This window comes from Lepisosteus platostomus, chromosome 14 (assembly GCF_059453375.1).
Source record: "Lepisosteus platostomus isolate fLepPlt1 chromosome 14, fLepPlt1.hap1, whole genome shotgun sequence".
Classification (NCBI taxonomy): Eukaryota; Metazoa; Chordata; class Actinopteri; order Semionotiformes; family Lepisosteidae; genus Lepisosteus; species Lepisosteus platostomus.
In genome coordinates this window covers 34,375,980-34,398,985 of record NC_142624.1, presented here as the reverse complement: position 1 = coordinate 34,398,985, position 23,006 = coordinate 34,375,980, and the positions used below count along the sequence as shown (strand labels likewise).

The 23,006-nt window shown below is 52.7% G+C and overlaps 1 protein-coding gene across 1 annotated transcript; it reads right to left on the bottom strand.

Moving 5' to 3' along the window:
* Positions 1-2,921: 2,921 nt before the first annotated feature.
* Positions 2,922-22,289, bottom strand: ccnyl1 (cyclin Y-like 1). Its single transcript, XM_088605834.1, has 10 exons — positions 21,178-22,289; positions 13,516-13,590; positions 12,672-12,706; positions 11,953-12,053; positions 11,355-11,390; positions 11,102-11,153; positions 9,608-9,727; positions 7,465-7,631; positions 3,973-4,135; positions 2,922-3,250 (listed from the first exon to the last, which is right to left on the bottom strand). Exons 1-10 carry the CDS (start codon positions 21,341-21,343, stop codon positions 3,134-3,136), a joined length of 1,032 nt encoding a protein of 343 aa, XP_088461960.1. The 5' UTR covers positions 21,344-22,289; the 3' UTR covers positions 2,922-3,133.
* Between the last annotated feature and the right edge of the window lie 717 nt (positions 22,290-23,006).

Below are 23,006 nucleotides of genomic sequence, written 5' to 3'. Positions count from 1 at the left end.
CTTTTGCTGAACGTTGTGCTTCAAAAAAGGTGCTGGGAGACGTCAAGGTGCTCTCAAACGTGCAAAGCTGAAGAAGCAGAAATCAAAGCAGCTGAGGACTGCCCACTTGTGAATCCCTGTAGAGACACTAGATTAGGAAGTTTGTAAAGGACACCTGCTGGTTCTAGGTTGAGCAGTAGGAACCAGGGGTAGGTAATGTTAAGGTACTGGCTATACGGACACACTGATGTTTTGAAAGGAACACAAACTGAGATGATACTTTTCTGGCTCCATGACACACTACTTTTACCTTCTCTCAGCAGACACGCAGACTGCAGTAATTTAATTTCCTCCCACAGACTGAGGGTAGAGTGCAGAAAAACTCCAGTTTTTAACACTCCTGTTCTGTTCATTGGGCTGGGAGAAAGTAGGTCAGGCTTCTCTTATAGGGATACTTCTCAAGTCTTTGATTACAGCTTTTAAGGTCTTACTGGCCTTAGAATGATGGAGTAGAAATGGTACCCTGTATTTTAAACCCAGGTCCTCAAGGAAATGTACTGTACGAGGATAACGTACCCTATCTCCCAGTCTGCTTGGAAACACAAATATCAGATACCATCAATACCTTAAGTTTTAAACAAATCAGATGGGTTTGCAGCTTGAATCATACAGCTGACCATTAAAGAGGCTGGTGCAGAGGTATAGTTAGCTTTTGATCTCATTTATCTGGAGTAATTATGCCAATAATTGGTTCAACTAAGCAAATCAGAGCTGGGCTGCCCTGAAAAATCAGCAGACCTTCTCGGTCCCTGGGTCCGTGGTTATTCATGAGTTGACATAAAAGATGCGCAGGACTTCTGGCCCAGATCACTGATAGTCCCCTTTTCTCTGATGAGGACCCCCAGTGGCAGTGCAAAGCCTCAAGGAATCAAGTAACATGTAACCACTTAGTTATTTAAGTGGAGAAAGAAAACACTTCTACCCAGGTGACAGACCCGTCCCATAGGAACTGTAGCCTTGAATAAGCCAGTTCTTTCAAGTCATCAACTGTGAAACATCTCAGGAAAAACAAATCAAATATACCCAACAGAGCACGTACGTATTGTACATGTGACCAAGACCCCCCCCCCCAGAGCAAGAATCAAACAGCTGAAAACAGACAGGCCCTGGTGAAGAAAAAAAAGTTTGACATCACCAGGCTTCCCCTCTCAGATCCTTGGAAAAGGGGAAGAAACAGGACCCAGGATTAGAAGGGACTCTTGCCTTCAAGGCACGAGCACCAGAAAGTAAACTTGCTGTCATGTGCTGCTCTGCTCCAATTCACCCTTTATTAGACTGAAATGAGCTCAAACTGCCAAAGCAAAATGGAGAAGGGCCACTCCTCCTTCAGGCCCCACTGTGCACTGCAATACAGAAAGTCCAGTATGTTACAGGTGGACAAACCCGCCAAGTGCAAAACAACAAGTGGCGACTGGAAGTACGAGATTACCAGGGAGAAGGAAGGGCGAGCTGAACCGGACAGGGGAAGGCTGCAGGTGGAGACGCAGCAGCCCAGGGGCCTGTGTGAAAGAGCAGCAGCTCTGCGTGCCTGAGGGGAGGGGGGGTGGAAGCCAGAGACAGAAGGATCAAGCTGGAATGTGGACTTCGGCCCCTCGCGTCCCTGAAAGGGGCGCAGACTCAGCTGCTGCGCTCTCGTGAGCGCACGGTGGAGGGCTGCTCACCTGGCCTGCTTGTTGCTTTCCCCAGCCCTGATTCTGTCGTCTCAGTGACTGATAAGGATGCTCTGGATGCCATTTTATTCCGAAGGACACGCCAAAAGCTTCCAGGTCGCCTCTGGCTTTGTCCTTACGGCAGGCTGGCCACATCCGCCTCATAGCAGATCTCTTCCTACCAATCTTTAACTACTGAAAGCAGCTTTGGCGCAGTGGGCAGTTTAATGAACAAATTGAGCTGTGGAAGGTCTGGCTGGACAGTAAGGTCTGTAGGAGCCCTGGCTGCCTCGCTACCTTGACCTGCAAGGTGTGACCTGCGCTGACCTCTGATCTCTGCTGGTGTCCCACATTTCCTAAATGCAAATCCATTCCAGTCAACATTTAGAAAAAAAAAAACACATGCAACACTGTGTTCATAAATATAGGAGATGAAATAAAAGCTATCACTAGATTCAGCATAAAGAAGAAATAAAATCTCTTGTAAACAGGTATTTTAAGGAAAACTGCTGCCATTCAAGTGCAAAACTGAAATTAAATCCTATCATCTCCTGAACGTTGTCAGGCGGTTCTGTCTACAGTAAAGTGGCACCTTTCTTAAACCCCTGTCAATGTAGCACTGTAGTTATTGTAGCAGAGTGGTTATAAGAAGGCATGATCTGCCCTAGACAGCACTTATTTCCTGTTTACATCAGCACAGGTGCCAGCGTTAACCTGCACCTTCCACTTGTCCCACCAACACTCGATTTCCTCAGGCAGGCTGTGTCCCAGATCTCCTCACTGCCCTCCAGCCCGCCAGAGCAGTTACTGCAGAACTAGGGTCTCTGCTCCCTGGATGGGTGAACACGAGGTGGAACACTTGCAACATCTGGTAGCAGAGGTCCAACAGCAATTCACAGAGTCACTGTCATCTTCAGGCTTAGAACCCCACCAGGTGGGTCACTGGTCCCTGGGCTCAGACTGGCTACAGCCCCACCAGGTGGGTCACTGGTCCCTGGGCTCAGACTGGCTACAGCCCCACCAGGTGGGTCAGAGGCTCTCGGACTCAGTTTGTTGCACTGCTGGGAGTGAAGGAGCTACGTTCTGAATCAGAATACGCGTTTTACTGTTGTGAATCACAAGTGAAGATCACTTCGTGAAGGCTGCCTCGACAGACAGCAGAGACCCACCACAGCTGGAGTCCGGGGTGGGAAGAAGACAAACCACGCAATCGTAAGAAAAAATAAAAATCGATTTGTTATACGATTAGTGTTTATTTAAAATACTCCCATCTGCAAATGATTTCAATTAAAAACTGACAAATTTCACAGCTATTAGCCTACATAGTAAGCAAAAAAAAAACGTTTTTTTTGCACCCATGTGCCTGTAATGTCTCTGGAGTGTCTGACTGGAGTGTGCTCTCCGTTCTCGGCGTGGCTGGGGGCGAGGTCCCCCCCCAGTCGGGACTAGGACAGCACGGCGTGGGAACGGCGGATCCCCACGAGATTGTCTGCGCTGAAGGACCGCCTCATCGCTGCCTTGCCGAGGTCCTTGTACTTGTCCTCACACAGCCGGGATATCGCCTGCAGAAACACGGGGCGCGCCACGCGCCGTCAGCACCACAGGGCGCCAGGATGGGGCTCCGAATGAGCCCCCACCTGCAGGGCGAACCGCTCGGCTCAGCTCACGAGCTGCTGTCGTGGCATGCGGAACGCAAGCCAGGGAGCAGACCGACCTCTGTGGGCACGGCTGTGCAGGCTGCCCCCCTCAGGTCTCTAATCACAGCCCACTTCACCTCTGTCTCCTCTTCCTCAGCTCCCCTGACCCCTGCCGCTGACTCCTCTTCCTCACCCCCACGACTCCCCCCCCCGCCTTCTCCTCTTCCTCAACCCCCCTGTCTTCTCCTCTCCCTCAACCCCCCCCACCGCCTTCTCCTCTCCCTCAACCCCCCCCACCGCCTTCTCCTCTCCCTCAACCCCCCCCGTCTTCTCCTCTCCCTCAGCTCCCCCCCGCCGACTCCTCTCCCTCAGCTCCCCCCCGCCGACTCCTCTCCCTCAGCTCCCCCACCGCCGACTCCTCTCCCTCAGCTCCCCCGACCCCTGCCGCTGACTCCTCCTCCTCACCCCACGACCCCACCCTGCCTTCTCCTCTTCCTCAACCCCCCTGTCTTCTCCTCTCCCTCAGCTCCCCCCCGCCGACTCCTCTCCCTCAGCTCCCCCCCGCCGACTCCTCTCCCTCAGCTCCCCCACCGCCGACTCCTCTCCCTCAGCTCCCCCGCCCCCCCCCGGTCTCTCCTCTTCCTCACCTCCAGTCTCTGTGCCCTCTCCTTGCTCAGTGGCTCCAGGGGGAAGTTCATGTTGTTGTCGTCCGCCAGCGAGCGCAGGTCGAAGTAATATTTGGCGTACACGCTGGCCGGGACGTTAATGTTGAACTGCAGCAGCTCTAAAAAGTGTCTTTCCATCTCGTTCCTAGAAAGCAACCCAAAGCAAAGGGTCCCTTAGTGGAGGTAAACTGAGCAGAGCTGCAGCTGGGAACCTCCTCCAATGCTCAGTGTACAGCCTGCCCATTCTACAGCACGGCACTGCCAGGCACTGCCAGGACTGCGGCCTCACGTCCAGCAGCACTAACACAGCTGTCTGTAAGGCACAGGACAACCGGCCAGAGAACACATAGACGCTGGAGAAGGCTCTTATCTTCTCATGTCACATCAAATTTATCTTCTCCTTCTTAGTCTGTGCTATAGCCCACGCCGCGAAGGTCTGAAAAGTCAAGCCTGTTCATGTTTAGAAGCTCCAATAAAGACATGGGAAAAGGACTGTATAGCAGTACCTCAGCTATCCATGCCACACAACTTCTAAACAAATATTCATACACCACACATAAACATACAGACATCAGGCAGGATCTGCAAGACTATATTTTGAACGCATTCTGAAATTCAAACAGGGTCTGAGACGCATGTCTGCATTGAGGCAATGCAAAAAGCAAAAAAAATAAAATTAAAATATGAATCTAATGTGCAGCACGACTCAAATGCGTCGCCAGCATTTAAAACGAACAAAAATCACAACGTTGAAATGATTACAAAACATCTGGTCTCATACTAGCATGATCCAGAAATGCACAATAACCAGATATCTCATCATCTCTTGCCTTCGCTGTAAATTGAACAGTGTGTGCAATCCAGTCTTGTTTGTGTGCCGCAAGTACATAATGGAAGTTTAACAAAAGGTTTGTTTATTGCACGGCAAGAATAACTTTCCAGAAACCTAGAAATGATCCTCGGGCTCCCAACATAGCACACACATAGCAGGACTATGAAGCCCAGGCCCTAGAAGAGATACCTGCGTGTTTGTTCATACTGAAGGACTCACAAGCATTTTCACCAGAGTGAGAGCAGCCAGGATGTTTATTGGAACAGAGGCGCACAAATAAAGAACCCTGCGAGTCGCTACGGCAACTAATGGATATGGCGAGAGCCGGCTCTATTATCTGTGGGCCATGAGGGCCCTTGAGCGAGGGCAGGCTCATCTCTAAAAGGCTTCAATAAAGGAGCTGTATGCCTGTAATGCAGAGGAGAGTGGAGGAGCTGCACACACTGAAGGCAGTACAATGCTAACCTTGGCATTCAGAAAGCACAACATGGCACTGGGATAAGAGGAGCATCTTGTCACAAGGTGCATACTGCAGACCATCTACTTTATTGCATTGTGATTGCCTCAAGATTGGCTCGATATAAGTGCATCTCCGGCTACACACAATGGCAAACAAACAGATATTACTAATTCCCTTCGAGAACAGATCCATTGTCCGAGCTGCCCATTTGCTCCCTCTCCGAGATGTGCCCCCCTCCCCCCCTCCTGCCCAGGTCACGACCCTTTTGGCAGATGGACTGGCTGTTTTGTTCTCGGAAAACCAGTTCCACTCAGGTTCGCATTCCTGGGCATCTAACGATGAGGAAACAGGAAAAAAAAACGGCTCCGCTGTTTCAGCCCAAACAAGACCGAGAGCCCAGAAAAGGTATTCTCATCCTTTCTGCGCTTCTAATGTCACTGAGGGTGCTAATCCCCAGGTACTACTAAACAACAAGGCCCATCTAACCCTGCCCTACCAGAAACCTGCTTAATCCCAGTGAGGGTCACGGAAAGAAGTCCATCCCGGAAACACAGGGACAGCCTCTGGGAGGCACGAGGGATGAGGTAGGAGGAATCCGGAGCACCAAGAGAAAACTAATGCAGACGGAGTGGGATTAAGCAGGTTTCTGGTAGCATAGGGGTAGCAAAATCCTTGGAGCGGTGGCTCTGTGGCTCAGGATCCGTGCCCGTGGCTGGAAGGTTGCTGGTTCAAATCCCGCAGCCGGCAGAGGAATCCTACTCCGTTTGGCCCCTGAGCAAGGCCCTTAACCCCAGTTGCTCCAGGGGCACCTTATAAATGGCTGACCCTGCGCTCTGACCCCAAGCTTCTCTCCCTGTCTGTGTGCCTCATGGAGAGCAAGCTGGGGTGTGCGAAAAAAATTCCTAATACAAGAAACTGTATGTGGCCAATTAAAGGGATCTTATCTTATCTATGTTACCTCCTCACAGACTGGAACCCTCTCTGGGACCCAAGAGCTGCAAGGCAACAGCACACCACCCTGCCACCTGGGAGGGACTGTGACCTGTTGAACTGACGTCAGGGACCAAAGATTTGGCCATTTTTGGAAAAGCTGAGGGATTGAATTCTTTCTCTCAATGGCTGGGTAAGACTGCAGGATCAATTAGCGACTTGGCAACCAAACGGGTTCGTTGGAACGAAGGAGGTCTTCTCATTTGTAACATTCTTGTTTTGCGAAGAGAGGCTGCCTCGCGGGGCTGGGGCCTTGGATTCAACTCCTGGGGTGCTATCAGGAACTTGGATTGCTTTCCCCATGTTCACCTGGGCTTGTCCAGAGACAAAGGTGGGTGAACTGGTTTCCAGGAAAACTGGCCCTGGTGAGAGTGTGTGCGTGTCAGTGCGTGCCCACAAACACGACGCGTGACCGCAGAGACAGACAGCTGTGGTCCAGCAGCCCACAGGCTCATAATAATCAGAGCAGGGCTCTCTGCAGGGACCAGCATCCTCTGCTTTCTGCCACGGCCACGTTCTGAGCAACACAGAGGGTCTAATTAAATAATTAGGAGTACATAATTTTAATATGTCATCATACTCCAAGGTGCTTTATAGCTGACTTTAATGAAGCGACCGTCTTGGGTAATCATCTATGAGCGACGAACCTTACAGGCATCTCAATTAGGAGATAATTAGGCTAATTGTTCAGCCAGGTCCATCTCATTGGGAGGATTACGTTTATCCCAATGTCAATATGCTTGTTTCTCCGGCGTTTCAAATCCTTATGTTGTAAGGCCAACACCCACACGCAGAACAGAGCACCGCGATGTGTGTGCATGTACGACTAGCGTATTGCAGAAGACTAGGAAACTAGGAGACAAAAAGGTGCTCTAACTGTCAGAGTGCAGGCAGGCCCAACAGTAAGGACTCCATTCACCCTCCGTCAGCATTGATGACTTTTATTCTATTATTTAACGCCTCATCGTGCGAAGGAGATTCACAACACGATACAACAAAGTACACCAAAATGCAACAGACTGGTTTCTATTACCTGGCGTGTTGCGTTTTTAATGCCACCAAATATTTAACAACAGCCCCGTCTGCTGAGACGGGATCACAGCAGGCTTCTAAACAATACTGGGAAATCTGTACTGAAGGACAAATAAATGATGCTGGGGATGAGAACAGGGGGTCGGGGGGCTGTACTCACATGTCCTCCACAGTGATGTCTTTGAGGATCTGGCAGTAGTCCACGTTCCACACGGCCTGGTCGTCCCAGACCTTGGAGGCCAGCAGGATGGCCCCCAGCACGATCCGCTTCCAGTTACAGGGACAGATATCGATCTCCGCGTAGGTCAGCAGGCGCTCCAGGTACACCTGACGCAGAAACCACACCCACGGCCCTCAGCGGCTCCCCTCACAAAAAACGAGCGCCGACCCGGCTCAGCCTGCGCAGCACAAACCAGTAACAACGCCAGCAGCTCGACCACTCTGCGGCCCACTGGAGCTCGGCAGGGGTGAGCCTGGTCAGTGCCTGGATGGGAGACCTCCTGGGAAAGCGAAGGCTGCTGCTGGAAGAGGTGGGAGTGGGGCCACTAGGGGGCGCTCACCCTGCGGCCTGTGTGGGTCCTAATGCCCCGGAATAGTGTAGGGGACACTAGACTGTAAAATAAAGCGCCCTCCTTTGATAGAGATGTAAAACTGAGGTTCCAAGTCTCCGCAGTCATTAAGAATCCTAGGACGTTTCTCAATAAGAGTAGGGGTGTTCACCCCGGTGTCCTGGCCAAATTTCCCCCTGGCCTTTTCTAATCATCGCCTCCTAATCATCCCTATTTTATTATTAATAATGAAAAACTGGGGGCCCCCTGAAGCCCACCCAACCCGACAGCTTTTTTAAACTGAGGGAGGTCCCGACTGCTTTGTCGCTGCAGACCCCCCGGCGCTGCTCATCAGACTAGACGTAACTCCAGTATCCTCGCTAATTCAGACGTGGGCTTGTACAATCTGTCCTACCTGGTCATACTCAAGATCTCCCCTAATTCAACTAACAAGGCAGTTTCTCAACATCCCCTTATCAGCTCAGTAGTGCAGCTGCTCTTGCTGAAAGCCTAGTGTGCCAAGCAGGTGAGGAGAAGGCCACCTCCCGTCTGTAAAGCGCTATACAAACACAATTATCTCGCGAGAACTGCCCTTCCAGGCCATCTCTCCACAGCCACAGGGAGAAACAGAATCAGGAACAAAGGATCACGTGGGTATAAACTAATCGGAAAATCTCTGGTACCTCCTAACTGTCTGGAGGTAATTAAAAGTCTAAATCAAACATTGAAACTATTAATATGCATTAATAGTTTGGCTCATTAAATGAACAGATTCACATGACTAATACCACCACTGCAGCAGAATATGCAGTCTGTACACTGAGGGTGGAGGGAGAAGGGCCTCCAGCAGCCAGCAGATGGTTTCATCAAAAGCTCTTTACAGATACTCAGCACATGGAGCCGAGGATCCCACTGCTGAGCTGATTAACAACACTGGCCCTGTGGCGGAGTTACTGGAAGCACAGCCTGTGTGCTACTGCCCCCCAGTGGCACACTAGCGACAGGGCTACCTCGAGCAAAATGAGGCAAACTCAACGGCAAGCAGCTCTCATCTGTTCTAGGATTTTACACCAGGAGACAAGAAGTTCGTGGGGGAAAAAAAAACTAGGTGTTTGTTAAGCGTGCTTTTGCTGAAAGTTTAACGCTCGCCGACATCCATTCCGGAGAGCCATTTTAAAAACGATTCGAGAGAAATGAAAATCGCCCGCCTCCAGAACAACATTTTGATTCCACCCCCGGTTGATTCCATGAATCAATATCCAACTGCTAGCCTTTCCCACTGGGCGATTTTGAAATCTCCAAGACCAGCTCTTCAAACCGGCTTCATGCGTGGCGGACACCCTGTACAGCCTCAGGCAACAGTGTGCATCCTCTGGGGAAAGGATCTGGTCCCGAGCAAGACCACGTCCACAGCACAGGCGGGCACTGATCCGGGAACTTCCCTTGACACTACTGCCCTCTGGTGTTCACCGGTGGTGTGCAGGCACAGCTGAAAAAGGTCAGTGGTGCCTTGCAAAGAAACCTTCACCCCTCTATCCCAGGAGGTTTAAAAGAGTGCACTGATTTTACATCTGGACATATTTCAATGAACTATTTTCACCCAGTCTAGTATCTTAAAAGCCTCAGTGCGTATTTATTGGACGGCACACACATGCTTGGTTTAGAAAGAGAAACTCTCTTTTAAGCACATGCAGGCTTCCGGGCCCCATGGAGGAAACCCCCCCCCCCCCCCCCCCGAGCGGCGCGGGGTCTCACCAGCGTGACGATGGCGCACTCGGCCGTGAGCTGGGCCGCGCTGAACAGCGTGCGGACGAACCGGTAGATGTGCTTGTGCTCCGGGTCGTTCCGGGAGTAATCGTCCGGCACCTCCTCCCTCTGCAAGGGAGACAGGGAACGCCGCTTGAGGAGGTGGGGGTACGGAGGAGGGAGCCCGAGGGGCGCTGCAAGCCCCAGGCCCCCCCCCCCCCATCGAGCCCCTCTGAGGAGCTGTGGCCGCCACGGTCCAGCCGAAAAACAAGGCCGTTTTCTTTGCGCGGTCTCCCGTGGGGCTCACACCCCCACAACCAGCCGCTGGGCATGACCGCGAGGCTCTGGTACAGTGTTCAGTGTCGGCCTGTTGCTAGCAGTTTCCAAGAACGGTCACAAACAACAGAAGACCATTTCTTCCATCTAGCAGGTTTGGTTTTCTGCAGCTAATTGCTCTGAGGATGGCATCCATAAAGAAGCCCGGGGCAACAGCTGCAAGAGTACCATAACCTGTCCAGGTATAATTCCACGCGCTTCTGTGCTCTGGTCTGAGTCCACTAGGTGGATTTTATCAGCGCCTTTGAGCTTTTATATAGCCTATTCCCAGTCCCCTTGTTGCTCTCTCTGTTCAAGGCTACAGAGATTGAGTTCTTTTAGTCTGCCTGTGCGGAGAAATGTATCTGGTCCCTTTTCTCCGATCAAAGGAATATATATTTCATGCATCATAGTGCATAAAACTGCACACAATGTTCTCGAAAGAGGTCACATAAGTACATTGCACAATTTCAACTCAACATTCCCCGATTTAAATGCTGTTTCCAATGATATCTCAGAGCTTGTTTTGATTGCTTCCCTGTCGTATCTAGAGGATGAAACTAAGATCTGCAGTCAAGCACGTATGCAACTGGCAGTGACACTCTGAAGCGAGGCCCAGCTACATGGGAAAGACGTTTCAGAAGAACGTGACACGCAAGCCTGTCGAGAGAACAATCTGTGGCCCCCAAAATCGTCAAAGCGACAGAAACAACTTAAATGCGACACAGTTAGGGAACAGTTAGAACTGAAGCCTTAAACGACACTCCTCAACGTGAGTGCGAGCGAGCAGTGCATACAGATTTTTTTATGAGACTGGCCCAGAACTGGCCTAGTAAGGTTTCTGAGTGAATAAGCCAAACAGCAGATGGACAAGCTGCGGCAGACGAGCCCCTCCGGTTCTAACGGTCCCTGGATTTGGTGAACAGTACCAACAAAACGTGCACCGGCATCCAGACCGCTCTGCCTTTCTTTCAAGTGCTCGGCGTTGGTGCACCACCCAACAAGACGATCGCAGCCGAAAAAGGGGATTTTCTTTCTACGCTGGGGGACCGATCGGTGCAGCACAACTCTCCCCACTGCGGCAGGAGGAGACGGGGGCGCCGTCCGAAAGAAAGAGGGGCTCCGGACGCCGGAATGACGAAACTCCCCCCGGGGGCTCCAGGAGGCTGCGGCTGAGGCGACACTCACCGAGAGAGGGTGCATCTTCTCGTCGAAGATGTCCAGAGAGCGATTCGAGTCCCTGCGGGGAACAGAGGAGCATCAGGTGAGAGAGTCACGGAGGACGGCCGAGGACCTGACAACGCCGGCAGGGCAGGGACGACGGGAGGAGAAACGCAGAAGGCGCGGCGCGGAGACCAAATTCAAGACCCGCGCATCGGCCAGAATCAATCGGTATCGCGTGCAGGCGAAGGAAGTGGAAGAACACAGAGACCAGCCTTACCTGTTTTTTATATGGTAGTATATTGCTAACGTAACACTGGAAAGCAAAAAGAGAAAAGAAGGGTTAGTTCACAGGGGTTTTCCCCTCGGGGGTCCAGGGCGCAGGAGCTGGAGAGGCCGGCTCAGCCCACCGCTGCCCGCTGCCTCTCCCAGGAGACGCCAACGCATTAACGCAAGCCAGGTGACCCGCATCGCTCTCACGCCAACGTGATCGCAGATCCGGTTACAGGAAACGGCAACCAGAGTCATCCGAGTTCGAACTTCCAATACCAGCACCACCCCTCACCCCCCACCGAAACCCCTCCAGTCCATCAGCTTCTTGCAATGAAAAACCAGAAGTCACCTTTTTATTTCGCTCCGACACAAGCGAAATGATGCCACACAAAATGACCGATTCAGTGGGCGGGAGGCAACTGCAAAGAAAGCGTTCATGTCTTTACGGGAATACAGAGCAGGTCTGCTCCAGTCACCTTCTAGTCTTCTCTGCAGACCGGCAGCAGTGGAGTAACCGGCGCGGATACGTCAACGCCTGCCACCCCTAACCCCCCGAGTCACCGGGCAGCAGCTCAGTCCCCGAGAGGCGTCCACACGACACTCACCATTTTATTGTGCTTTTTAAATTAGGCTGGCTGACTGTGCTGTCATCAATAAATATGGTGGAACAGGAGCTGTATTTCTTTGTCAGCTGCCCAGGAGACACCTTGAAAATAATAAACCAGAAGGGGACAAATCAAAGAGAGAGGTAAAGGTGTTGCGGGGGGCAGCCCAAGCACTGGGCCTGGGTCTGGGAAAAGCAGAAACAGTTTTAAAAAATTGTGTCAAGCTGCGTCAAAGGCTCTCCCTAGTCGAGGGTGCTCATTTTAATCTGGCTCAGCTCGGTGCGCGCAGGAGGCCAAGGAGAGAGAGACCAGCAAAAACAAGGTTGGCGATTCAGTGAAAGCAAAACCATCAGACGACACATCCGTCTCAGAATAACCCCCCCCCCCCCCCCCCGGCATATTCCTTCCCAACGAACACGCAGACACGCTGGGGGAGTTCTGAGATGTCTGAGGTCAGTGGGCCTGCAGAACCAGTCCTGCCTGGTTGAGAACCACCTGCGTATTTATGTACCTATACGTGGGGTATATACGTACATGAATAAACAGGCTTGATGGTCACGCAGAGAGCCGTTATAGCAGTTATAAAGGGAAGAGGTAAAAATAAATGTACTGGAATAATAGCAGAACAATTAGAGTACACCCCCAAACTGCCCCTTTTTCCTCTTAAGGAGAACCCAGATTAGAACATCTAAATCGGGAGCTTTGCGTCAGTTACTTACGTGGTTGATGTGATTGCTTTTCCTTTTATCTCTCACTGGAAAAGAAAGAGAAATGCATCAGTGGCCTTGCCTTTCCTCTAAGCTTAGGTGTGAATTATAGCATTCAGTGGTTCAGAACATGCGCTGCTCCAGAATTAGGGAGAAGATCTTAAGAGCGAACTACACATGAAGACCTCATGCGGCAGAGTAGCTTCCAGCAAGCCCACGGTGTGCTGCTTGTGAGGGTCGCCTGCTCGCTCAGGTAACAGAGAGGCAGACGGTGAGGCTGGAAACCAGAAACCTCCTGGTCATGAGCCCTCTAGTTCAACCACCATTCTGCCGCTGATAAGAGGAAGCCGACACCGTAAGGTCTCCGATAAGCCCGTTAGCAACTTTGTTCTGCTTTCTGGATGTGCTGCAGAGCTTTGCATGCCTCCATTACAACGGATGACTTCCAAGGACACCCGATGCGCTGCTGCCATTTCAGACAGCAGGCTGGCAGAGGACCCTGTGGAAGGTTTAATCAGAAGGCACGGGCGAGTCGAACCCATCCCTACCCTCTCTCGCAGCACGGTTCATTCGTGGGTCACTGTAGGAGACTGGGTGCCGAGCTGCACGGCGCAGGTAGGGCTTAGGATCTCCCAAATTGCCGCTCTCAGCTGAAGAGCAGGCGAGATCAAGCCCAATCTCTCAATGGCGGGGGGGGGGGGCTAACTGAGCGAGACTGTAAAAAAGGGCCTCGAGAGGGTGGGACCCCCGGGCTCGTGGAGACCGGCTGCATCAGAAGCACCGCTGCCGGGAAGGAGGTGGCCCACAGGGCGGGAGAAGGAGGTGGGAAAGCAGGGAAGACCTCCCCATCACTCACCGTCGGTCTGCGACTTGCTGAGGAAGATGGTGCTGGCTCGGGGGTGGTCCGACGGGTTCGACTCCAGGGCTAAATCTGCCGAGAGAACAGAGAGCTCAGGAGCCGCGTGTCCGAGCGCAGGTTCACCTGCAGTAACAGTACACACCCCTTGTCGGAGCCGTGCCAGAACGAGTCAGCCCCGACTCAGTCTCGCAGGTGGGGCTATAAAACACATAAAAAGGCACAGGCGTAGGAAAAATCCCTGTTCAATTTCACCGGTTAACATTTCAGCTTCCGCACCTGAATGAGTACAGTTCTGAAACTCAAAAACAGGGTGGGCACCAATCCCATACAGTATAATTTCTAGACATACCCATTGTTACACTCAAGTGCGTTTTTTCAGCACCTTCAGCACACGCAGCTCTATGCTGTTTTTCCCCAAAGTGCTCATTAAGATCTTCCTCCCTTTATTCTAAAACCCCATTAACAGGTTTCTAATTTTAGATGAACAAACACAGGGAATCGTACTGTATAAAGCACTCCCAGCTGATGCTTTTGTCTTTTCCTGTTGCTCAAGTCCAGTTGGTTCAATTTCAGCTTCCACACCTGAATGGGTACACTCCTGAAACCCAGAAACTGGGAGACTGGAAAGGGGTTAGGTACCAATTACAAATCCCAGTTGACCTTTCAAGAGTCGAAAGCACATTTAAAAATGTGTCCCAGATGAAAAAATAACTCGTCTGCAATTAAGAAAGAGGGACTTGCTACATTAGAGGCCCAGAGTATAGGATTTTATAAGATTTTGAGAGAGCTGTAACATCAAACACGTGTTACAGACACTAAATAATATCCCTGTAAACTTGCATTTATTTCAGAATATATGTATTGTTTAAATAAAATGGTGCTAGTCCGGTTTTCATTTCCTTTGTATTACGTCCTGTATCCGTTTGGCTACTTATTTTAGGAAGGCTGGATTAGCTGGGTAATCCTGGGAGACCCCTTGTAGGACTTTCACCTCTGCAGCTGTGAAATGCGTTCTTGAGCAGCTCTCTACAGGGTCTTATCTGAGAGGATCAGACCAGCTTAACAGTCAGCCAATCAGCACCATGAACCCTCAGATAAGGGCCTGCTGCACTCTGGTGAAATTAATCATGACCCGGGGGTCCGTGGGGCCAAAGCACCTTCTTGGGATTTTAATCCAGCCGAGCTCTGATTGTTTTAACTGAATCAAATCAACGATAAATGAATCAAGCAGTTGCTTAATGAGGTGGGGCGGGCCTGCTTTCCAGATCTCTGCTCATTATCCACAGGAGACTTGCTTCAAAAGCCTGCGGGGCTACGGCTCTCCGGGACAGGAGCTGCTGACCCTCCGATCACAGTCGAAGCAGTTTAGGGAGGTGCTCACACAGCTGTTTAAGAGTCGGGCGAGCCAGAAATGACCTTGGCCCACGTTGCCGCAAGTCTTAAAGGTTCCCAAAACCAAAATCGACGCTCCGCCCCACCCAACACGTTCCAGAAAGCCTTCCTTGGCCAGGGCAAGGTGAGGTGGAGAGGGAGGTGATCTCCAAAGCCTGAGAGGAGGGAGGGGCAGGCGCAAGGCTCTGGTGCTGGCACGCTGGCTGACTGGCTGGCTCCGAGGCCGGGAGACTCCGTGACTCCGGGAAGTGTGGGCGGAGGTGTCGAGGAGGCCTGCCGCAAGCCGAGCGCAGCACATGCAGCTCGGCACAATAGGGGTTTTGTTTCAGCGGGAAGCCGACATGCCTTCGCCCCCAGCTGCTGCATGCTGGCTTTCTGGAAAGCCTGCCAGATTAATCACTGCCCCGCAAGTCTTTACAGCGACCTGCCGGCTGCACAACCGGCTGGCTCCGAGGCTGGCGGTACTTTGTTCCCGGGCACTGAATCACCGGCTCCGACTATTTAATGGCACCGATCCAGACTTTCCACTTCCCCACCACACCATAATAAATGGCGGAGCTCGGGTTAATGGTGCAAACATGAGCTAAGCATTCCACCGGTGAGAACACAGACTTATCTAGTCTATGCCAATAATGACAGGCCATATATTTTTGCTTCCTTTATGACATGACAGGGCCCCAGTAATTCCACATCGGGCTTTGATTTATACATGTCTGCACCCATTACTGCACAGAGCAAGTATATTCCTCTTTGTTGCTCCGAGTCTTTTTCTAACTCGTTCCCCTGCATCTCCCTCTCCCAGGTGCTGCTGTTCGTACGTTCTCTGCAGATGTCTCAGGAGGAGGAGGTAAGGAATTCAGAAGTGTGCCGTCCCCATGGACCTGTCTTTAAAACAGGTTAGGTTCCAAGATGAGAAGGGGCATTAAACATACTAAACTACACACGGGGCGGTGCTTTTCTCAGCCAATAAGTCTCGTATGCAATCGGGTCATGGGGTTTGAGTTGTATTAGTGCATATGATGTGTGCAAGGGCTTCACGACTGTTTCCGTCAGGATACCACCCTGTTTCCGTTTCGGTGGACTGAAGGACGAGTCCGTGTCGCGTGTACAAAGCGCAGGGTGGGCTCCCACCGTTGGCCATGCTTGCTGGGGCTTCCCAAACCCAAGCTGAAAAACCCCCCAAATAACGCAATGCTCACGAGCTCCACCATCCCCGTGAAGTCTCGGCTACAAAGATATTTTACTACACTTAAAGCTGATCTTGCTCATCACCGGCTGGACCCCCGTCTGGGGGTGGGACAAGCTAGCTAGCTCCAGGGCTACATGGCCCACCTGATCTTGTGACCCAGCACCAGTCAAGGCTGGAGGACTCTGAGCTCCACATGAGTCCTCATCACTTGGAAACACTCCTAAGCCCCTGGAGACAAGCCTCTGCAGACCACACTTTCGCCACACCCCCTCTCCTGTGAATCCCTATGTCTTGGACATTGGGATCTTCGGGGCCAGAAGCCCGGCGTGCCACTGCCCCTCAGGCACGGCCCCTAGCTTCCTAAACGCACTTTGAAGCCAAACAATTCTTCCTGGCGGCAGTCATAGGGAGAGGAAAGCCTTGCTGTATGAGAGAGAGAGAACCACCGAGGTCAGAACTCTGTACAACCTGATCCCGCCAAACCAATACCAGGTTGCAATGCTTTCTTGCCACTCAAGTGTCCATTGGAGTTTGAAAACAGGCCAGGACACATGAGAGGAGTCGAACAAGCACCCGCCTTCGCACACTGCATTCCTTCCCTTTCCACTGATCTGGCTAGACCCCGGATTTTCCAAGCGAAAGTCTGGGAATGGGGAAATCTCCTGGGAGCTGCAGCAGCAGGTCCGGGGAGGCACTTGAACAAACAACAGCTGCTGGCTGCCAAGTCAGTCTGGGAACGGCCTCCGTTCCGCTCCAGCAGCTGCCTGCCCCCACAAAGACAGACAGACACAGCAGCTGTATTCTGCAAGTCTCCCGAGGCCGCGCACGCCTGCCGTCCAGGCAGGAATATGAAACTCCAGCTAGATTCTTCCGAGGAACGGTGAAGGACCTCGCTTGCTGCAGCCAACATCTTCAGATTACAGATGCCCCTTGTTGCATGCAAGACCAGTCTTTAGGGCGGCACCTTTCAGTCTTGACCCCCGGCTGTCAAACCAGATCTCCAGTAATACAGCCGCAGGTACAGACCTGGTGAAATGGCAGGACCAGTACAGCAGTGCCGAAACAAACGGCCCATTGGCTGTGGCCCGTTCGTTCAGACTGTAAGATGAAACGAAAATAAACTCTGCTGGGTGTCAATGTGTTTGGTACACACTCCGGAGACCACGCTTGTTTGCACAGTTCACAAATTGGAAGAGGAGAGTGGTCTGATCTGAAGATGAGTTAATGAACAGCAGTGCCTTCAGGAGGGCTTCAAAACTGGAATCTTCCCAAAACAAACGCACAAAGCTTTCCTAGCAAACAACGAGGCAAAGAACAAACAGAATGAACTCAAATAAGTTGTCCGATGAACGCTGTGGACAACCGGACCACCAGGCCCCTCTTGAACCTCCCTCCAGGTGGGAAGTGTCAGCTCCACGTCTGACAGTGGCAGCGTGCCGTGTCTCAGCGGGAGCGAGGGAGGGCGTGTGCACCTGCGAGACACATGCAGAGTTTGAGACTAATGCAGATCTTCCTCGTAGCGGATCAGAGCCCCGAGACTGTGTGGAGCAAAAACAGTCACCAGCCCCCAAGACTCTGCTTCCCATCAGCTGGAAAGGGGGCTCTGAGGAGTGCCAATGTCTGCGTACACTGCCACTGCACACACACCAGTGCCATGCAAACATTACCCAACACAGGAATAGTACTGGTGCGCCTGTGTTAAAACAACCCCACCATGAGAGCTGCCCTATGCGAAGGCCCCGAAGGCCAGGAGGCACAATAAATCTCATTTTTTTTTTTACATTTGATGGATTCAAAGATAAGCAGATGCTTAGCTGTTCATTAACAGGATGCAGTCTTTTGCCCCACTAGCACAGGTTGGCCCTGGGAAAAAAAAAACCTTCAGTGTTGTATCAGTGAGAAAACTAACAGCAATAAAAGCTGTAAAAGTCCCTGACAGTCAGCCATCTCATACTGGCATGGGAAAAAAAGTCCTGCTTCTGGAAAAAAAAAGCACGGTTCTTTTGACGAACAAACAGAACTGAATCTGCTGTTGCCGTTTAAAGAAAAAAAATGAGCCGGTCTGCTCATTCTTGCACTGCCCCTGTTTGGGTTTCGAGATGTCTTCCATTAATTGTGAGGGCTGCAGCAATCACCCTTTCTAATGCTCGGCACAGACCTTTTCCTACTGGCGGATTTACACATGATTCCAGCCTCCAGTGGTCTTCCAGACTGAAATCGCGATGGAAAACTCAGGGGATGAGGCACTCAGGTCGCCTTCTGAACCAAACCCCACTTTATAAGCTCCTTAGTTGCATCTTGTTTGTCCCTAACAAACATCACGGGATGGTGTCTTCTATCAGGTCAGGATTCCAACATGCTTCTCAGCAGAGCTCCAGCTAAAACACAGAAGTGCCAGAAGACGGGGCAGGGGGCACGTTTTAATTAACTCCAAGCACAGCTGAGGAGGGAGGCGGGGGGGGACTTTAGGTATCCCGGATACCGTACTGCTAAAGCTGAGGCTGCCTGTGCTACCATCTCATGTAGCGTTTAATGACCTGAGAGTAGGGGACACCCCCATCTGTCTCCCATCTGGAGGTCCCCCACGTTTCTCTGACATGCTGGACCCACACCCCAGAGCCAGGGACCCCCTCCATGCCCCAAAGAGGGCTATACTTTTCTAAAGGACTGTGTGAGAACTCGGAAAAGCTCTACAGGAGACTGCCGGCACACACAGACTCATCTCAACAATTCCTGCTAATGGGTGACCTCACAACCTGCAAGACCTTTAAATTCCAACAGAGGTGAAGAGTTCGTGCAGTGCTCTGCTGGACGCTGGCTGGCTCGTCCACCCCTCTCTCTAGGCCCCTCTGTCCATCGTGTCGGCCCTTATCCCCTGTACAGGAAGGAGATGCCCACGGTCACAGACAGACCGACTGACCAGACCCTCCTTTCTGAATGATGGTCCCGGGTCCAAAAAAGCACTGGCAGGAAGCCACACACGAGCCTACCATGGAGAAAGAGGTGAACGCAGCCCTCTGGTTTGGGGATTCTGGGTAGCCATTACCCGTCCCCTGAGAGAGCCAGCGTGACCCCTGTACTATCATCATTAACTAAATTTACTTATAATTCAGGCTAAAGCATGCCGTTACATAAGGGACAGCCAGTAGCTCCCAAAGCAGCCCAACAGCCCCCTGTCGATGTGGACTATACACGTGTCACAGTGTCCAGCGCACGCGCGCTCTCACACACACCCTCCATGTCAGTGTCCAGCACGCATACTCTCACACACCCCCCCCGTGTCACAGTGTCCAGCGCGCACACACACTCACACACACCCCCGTGTCCCAGTGTCCAGCGTGCACACTCTCTCACACACACCCCCGTGTCCCAGTGTCCAGCGTGCACACTCTCTCACACACACCCCCGTGTCACAGTGTCCAGCGTGCACACGCTCCCACACTCTCACACACCCCCCCGTGTCACAGTGTCCAGCGTGCACACGCTCCCACACTCTCACACACCCCCCCGTGTCACAGTGTCCAGCGCGCACACACACTCACACCCCCGTGTCAGTGTCCAGCGTGCCCACACACTCACACACACCCGTGTCACAGTGTCCAGCGTGCCCACACACTCACACACACCCCAGTGTCACAGTGTCAAGCGTGCCCACGCTCTCACACACACACACCACCATGTCACAGTGTCCAGCGTGCACACGCTCTCACACACACACCCCGTGTCACAGTGTCCAACGTGCACACACACCCCTGTGTCACAGTGTCCAGCGTGCACACGCTCTCACACACACACCCCCGTGTCACAGTGTCCAGCGTGCACACGCTCTCACACACACACACACCCGTGTCAGTGTCCAGTGTGCACACGCTCTCACACACACACACACCCGTGTCAGTGTCCAGCGTGCACACGCTCTCACACACACACCCGTGTCAGTGTCCAGCGTGCACACGCTCTCACACACACACACACCCGTGTCAGTGTCCAGCGTGCACACGCTCTCACACACACACACACCCGTGTCAGTGTCCAGCGTGCACACGCTCTCACACACACACCCGTGTCAGTGTCCAGCGTGCACACACACTCACACACACCCCAGTGTCACAGTGTCCAGCGTGCACACGCTCTCTCACACACACACACACCCGTGTCAGTGTCCAGCGTGCACACGCTCTCACACACACACAACCGTGTCAGTGTCCAGCGTGCACACACTCTCACACACACACCCCCGTGTCAGTGTCCAGCGTGCACACACTCTCACACACACACCCCCGTGTCAGTGTCCAGCGTGCACACGTTCTCACACACACACACCTGTGTCACAGTGTCCAGCGTGCACACTCACTCACACACACACACACCCACACCCCCGTGTCACAGTGTCCAGCGTGCACACGCTCTCACACACACCCCAGTGTCACAGTGTCCAGCGTGCACACGCTCTCACACACACACACACCCGTGTCAGTGTCCAGCGCGCACACACATTCAAAAAAAAAACCACCCGGCCTGGACCTGCCACCGACAGATATCGACTCAACAACACTTCTGACGCCATATTTCTAAGCATTCGGGTCTTTATCAAAAAGATGTCCTGCGCTCAACCAGCTTGCGCTACCGCTTCAGACGGGCGGCCCCGCAGCTCAGTGCAAGACCTGCCAACTTCAACCCCGCGAGCAAACGAGTGAAAAAATCCTTATAAAATACACCACCGCGCCCCTGAGAGATTTAACCAGCTCTGCCGAGCCTACGGCGGGGGCAGTAGCAGTACCGCCCCCACCTGCGAGCTGGTACCGCCTAACTGGATCTCTGGCCTCAGTACTGTCGAGAGAGTTCGGGTCCCGTGGCTGCTGCGGCCGACCCGGACAGCGCCTGCTTTGGGTGGACCGCCAGTGAAGCACTAACGGTGGAGAAAGGACAATATTGGGGGGTCTTTCAGAGTCGGGGAGGCTTAAACAGGATTCCTGGGTTGGGGAAGGAGGCATGTCCAGCTCCCTCGGTCCCGCAGGTCCGCTTTTCCCTCCGCGCCCGACCCGTCTCCCCTTCCCCACCCGCCGCGGGACACTCACCGTCCGGGACCTCCCTGTCGCTGATGTGCTGCAGGTAGGGCCCGGTGTCGGGCTCGCTCAGGTCCGGGTCCACTCGGTACTCCTCCAGGCGCTCCTGCTGCCTCCTCGCCCGGCTGACCTTCGGACTGCCCCCGGGAGACACGCAACACGACACGGTGTTCCCCATCCCCACAGTCCCGCCGGCGGGTCCCGGGACTCTGCTGGCGAGCGCCTCGACCCAGGAAGAGCCTGCTTCGCCGAAACCCGCTGTCCTGCCTCGGCTTCGGAGCTACGAGGACGCCCGCCCGGCCTTAAAATCCAATTGCATTTAAACCGTGACGTTTGAAACCGCAAGGAAGTAGTGCGAGGTGTTTTTTCTCACGATGCGGGTACGACTCCGCTTGGAAAGTTACATCCCTCTGGCTGGGGAGCTGGGTGACCTGCCCCAGGCTGCGGGCACCGCCAGCCCAGCAGGGCGCGCTCCCAAAAGCGAAGCGGACCGGACCGGAGCCAGCGCTGTCCGAACCGCTCTCTCCGCTCGCCTCAACCCGGCGGCACGACTCCTCAGCCAATCCTACACCCGCCCCAAGAGTCCCAGAAGAAGTGAGCGAAACCGATCAGGCCGTTTCTCCTGCTACATGCTTTTTTTTTTCTTTAATAAAAAAGGAAAGGATTAGTCCGAACAAGTTTGCAGCAAGCGGCGATTCTTTGGAGAAGCTTCTATTTCGAGTCTGTTTTCTTTTTTTTTTTTAAATGTAGTGTATGAACCTGGATTTCCACTAATCCGCTCCAACCCCGTCCGCCCGCCCGCTTGCTTCTGCTCCGGGATTTGCGTCTCTCCGAGGTAGATCTCCACTCTTCGCCCCGCTCGCTCTTACGGGATCCAAGCTCAACTGTACCTCGAGGATGAGAGGCCTACGACCCCAGGCTGCTCCAGCGGGCTTCAACCCCCCTGGGGGAGTCCAGTCAGGCACGTATTCGGCCTCAGCCTTTTTCGGAGCACGGCTTTACTCAACTCGACCCCGGTATCGGCTATGGAGAATCCCCCCCCCCGGCGCTATCCCCTCCTCCCCACCGGCAAGTTCAGCAATCCGCTCCCCGCCACCACCGCCATCTGTTCCCAGCGCCACTACCTGGCACTCACACGAGCCCCACCCACCACCGGGGCCCCGCGCTCCGATTGGCTATTTCGTCCAAACACAGACCGAGTCGAGTAGTTTGATTGGGTCGTGGTGTTGTCACGTGACCAAAGTGGAGGCGGTCAGGCTGGTCAGTACCCCGCCCACTTTTACTAATCTGGCTCCTTACTCGTTAGATTAAATGTCAGTCACCGAATGCCTCTTGGTTTCTGACCACTGCCACTGTCAGTCAAACGGCAACCCATGATACCCCTCCCCATTCCGGTGGAAAGGGGTGGGGCTTAAGGTTAAAAGTCCCTCCAAGGGTCTGGAAACATACTCCAGACCCCAGAGGGCAGCCTGCTATGTCCTTAAAGGTACAGGGGCCCACATCCGCTGAAACAGAGGGCATGATGAAAACGACACTGAGTTTCTTTGAAAAGTATTAATGTGGATTTATACAGTATATGCGGGCTTTATTGGTGCGCTATGTTACACAGGAATTGCTAGAATATTTGTGCAAAGAAAAACGGCACGACGGAATATTGGCAGTGTAATATTATTCTGGCACATAGCAGAAAATAATTAAACACAGAAGTGTACCGTACAACAACAGACAGCACAGGCTCAATGAACTTTATTTGGCAATAACAGTGTTGCCAACGCCATAAAAATCACCAAAACATTTACAACAATTTATTAATTGTAGTCGCTGCTTTTAGTTGTTGCCAA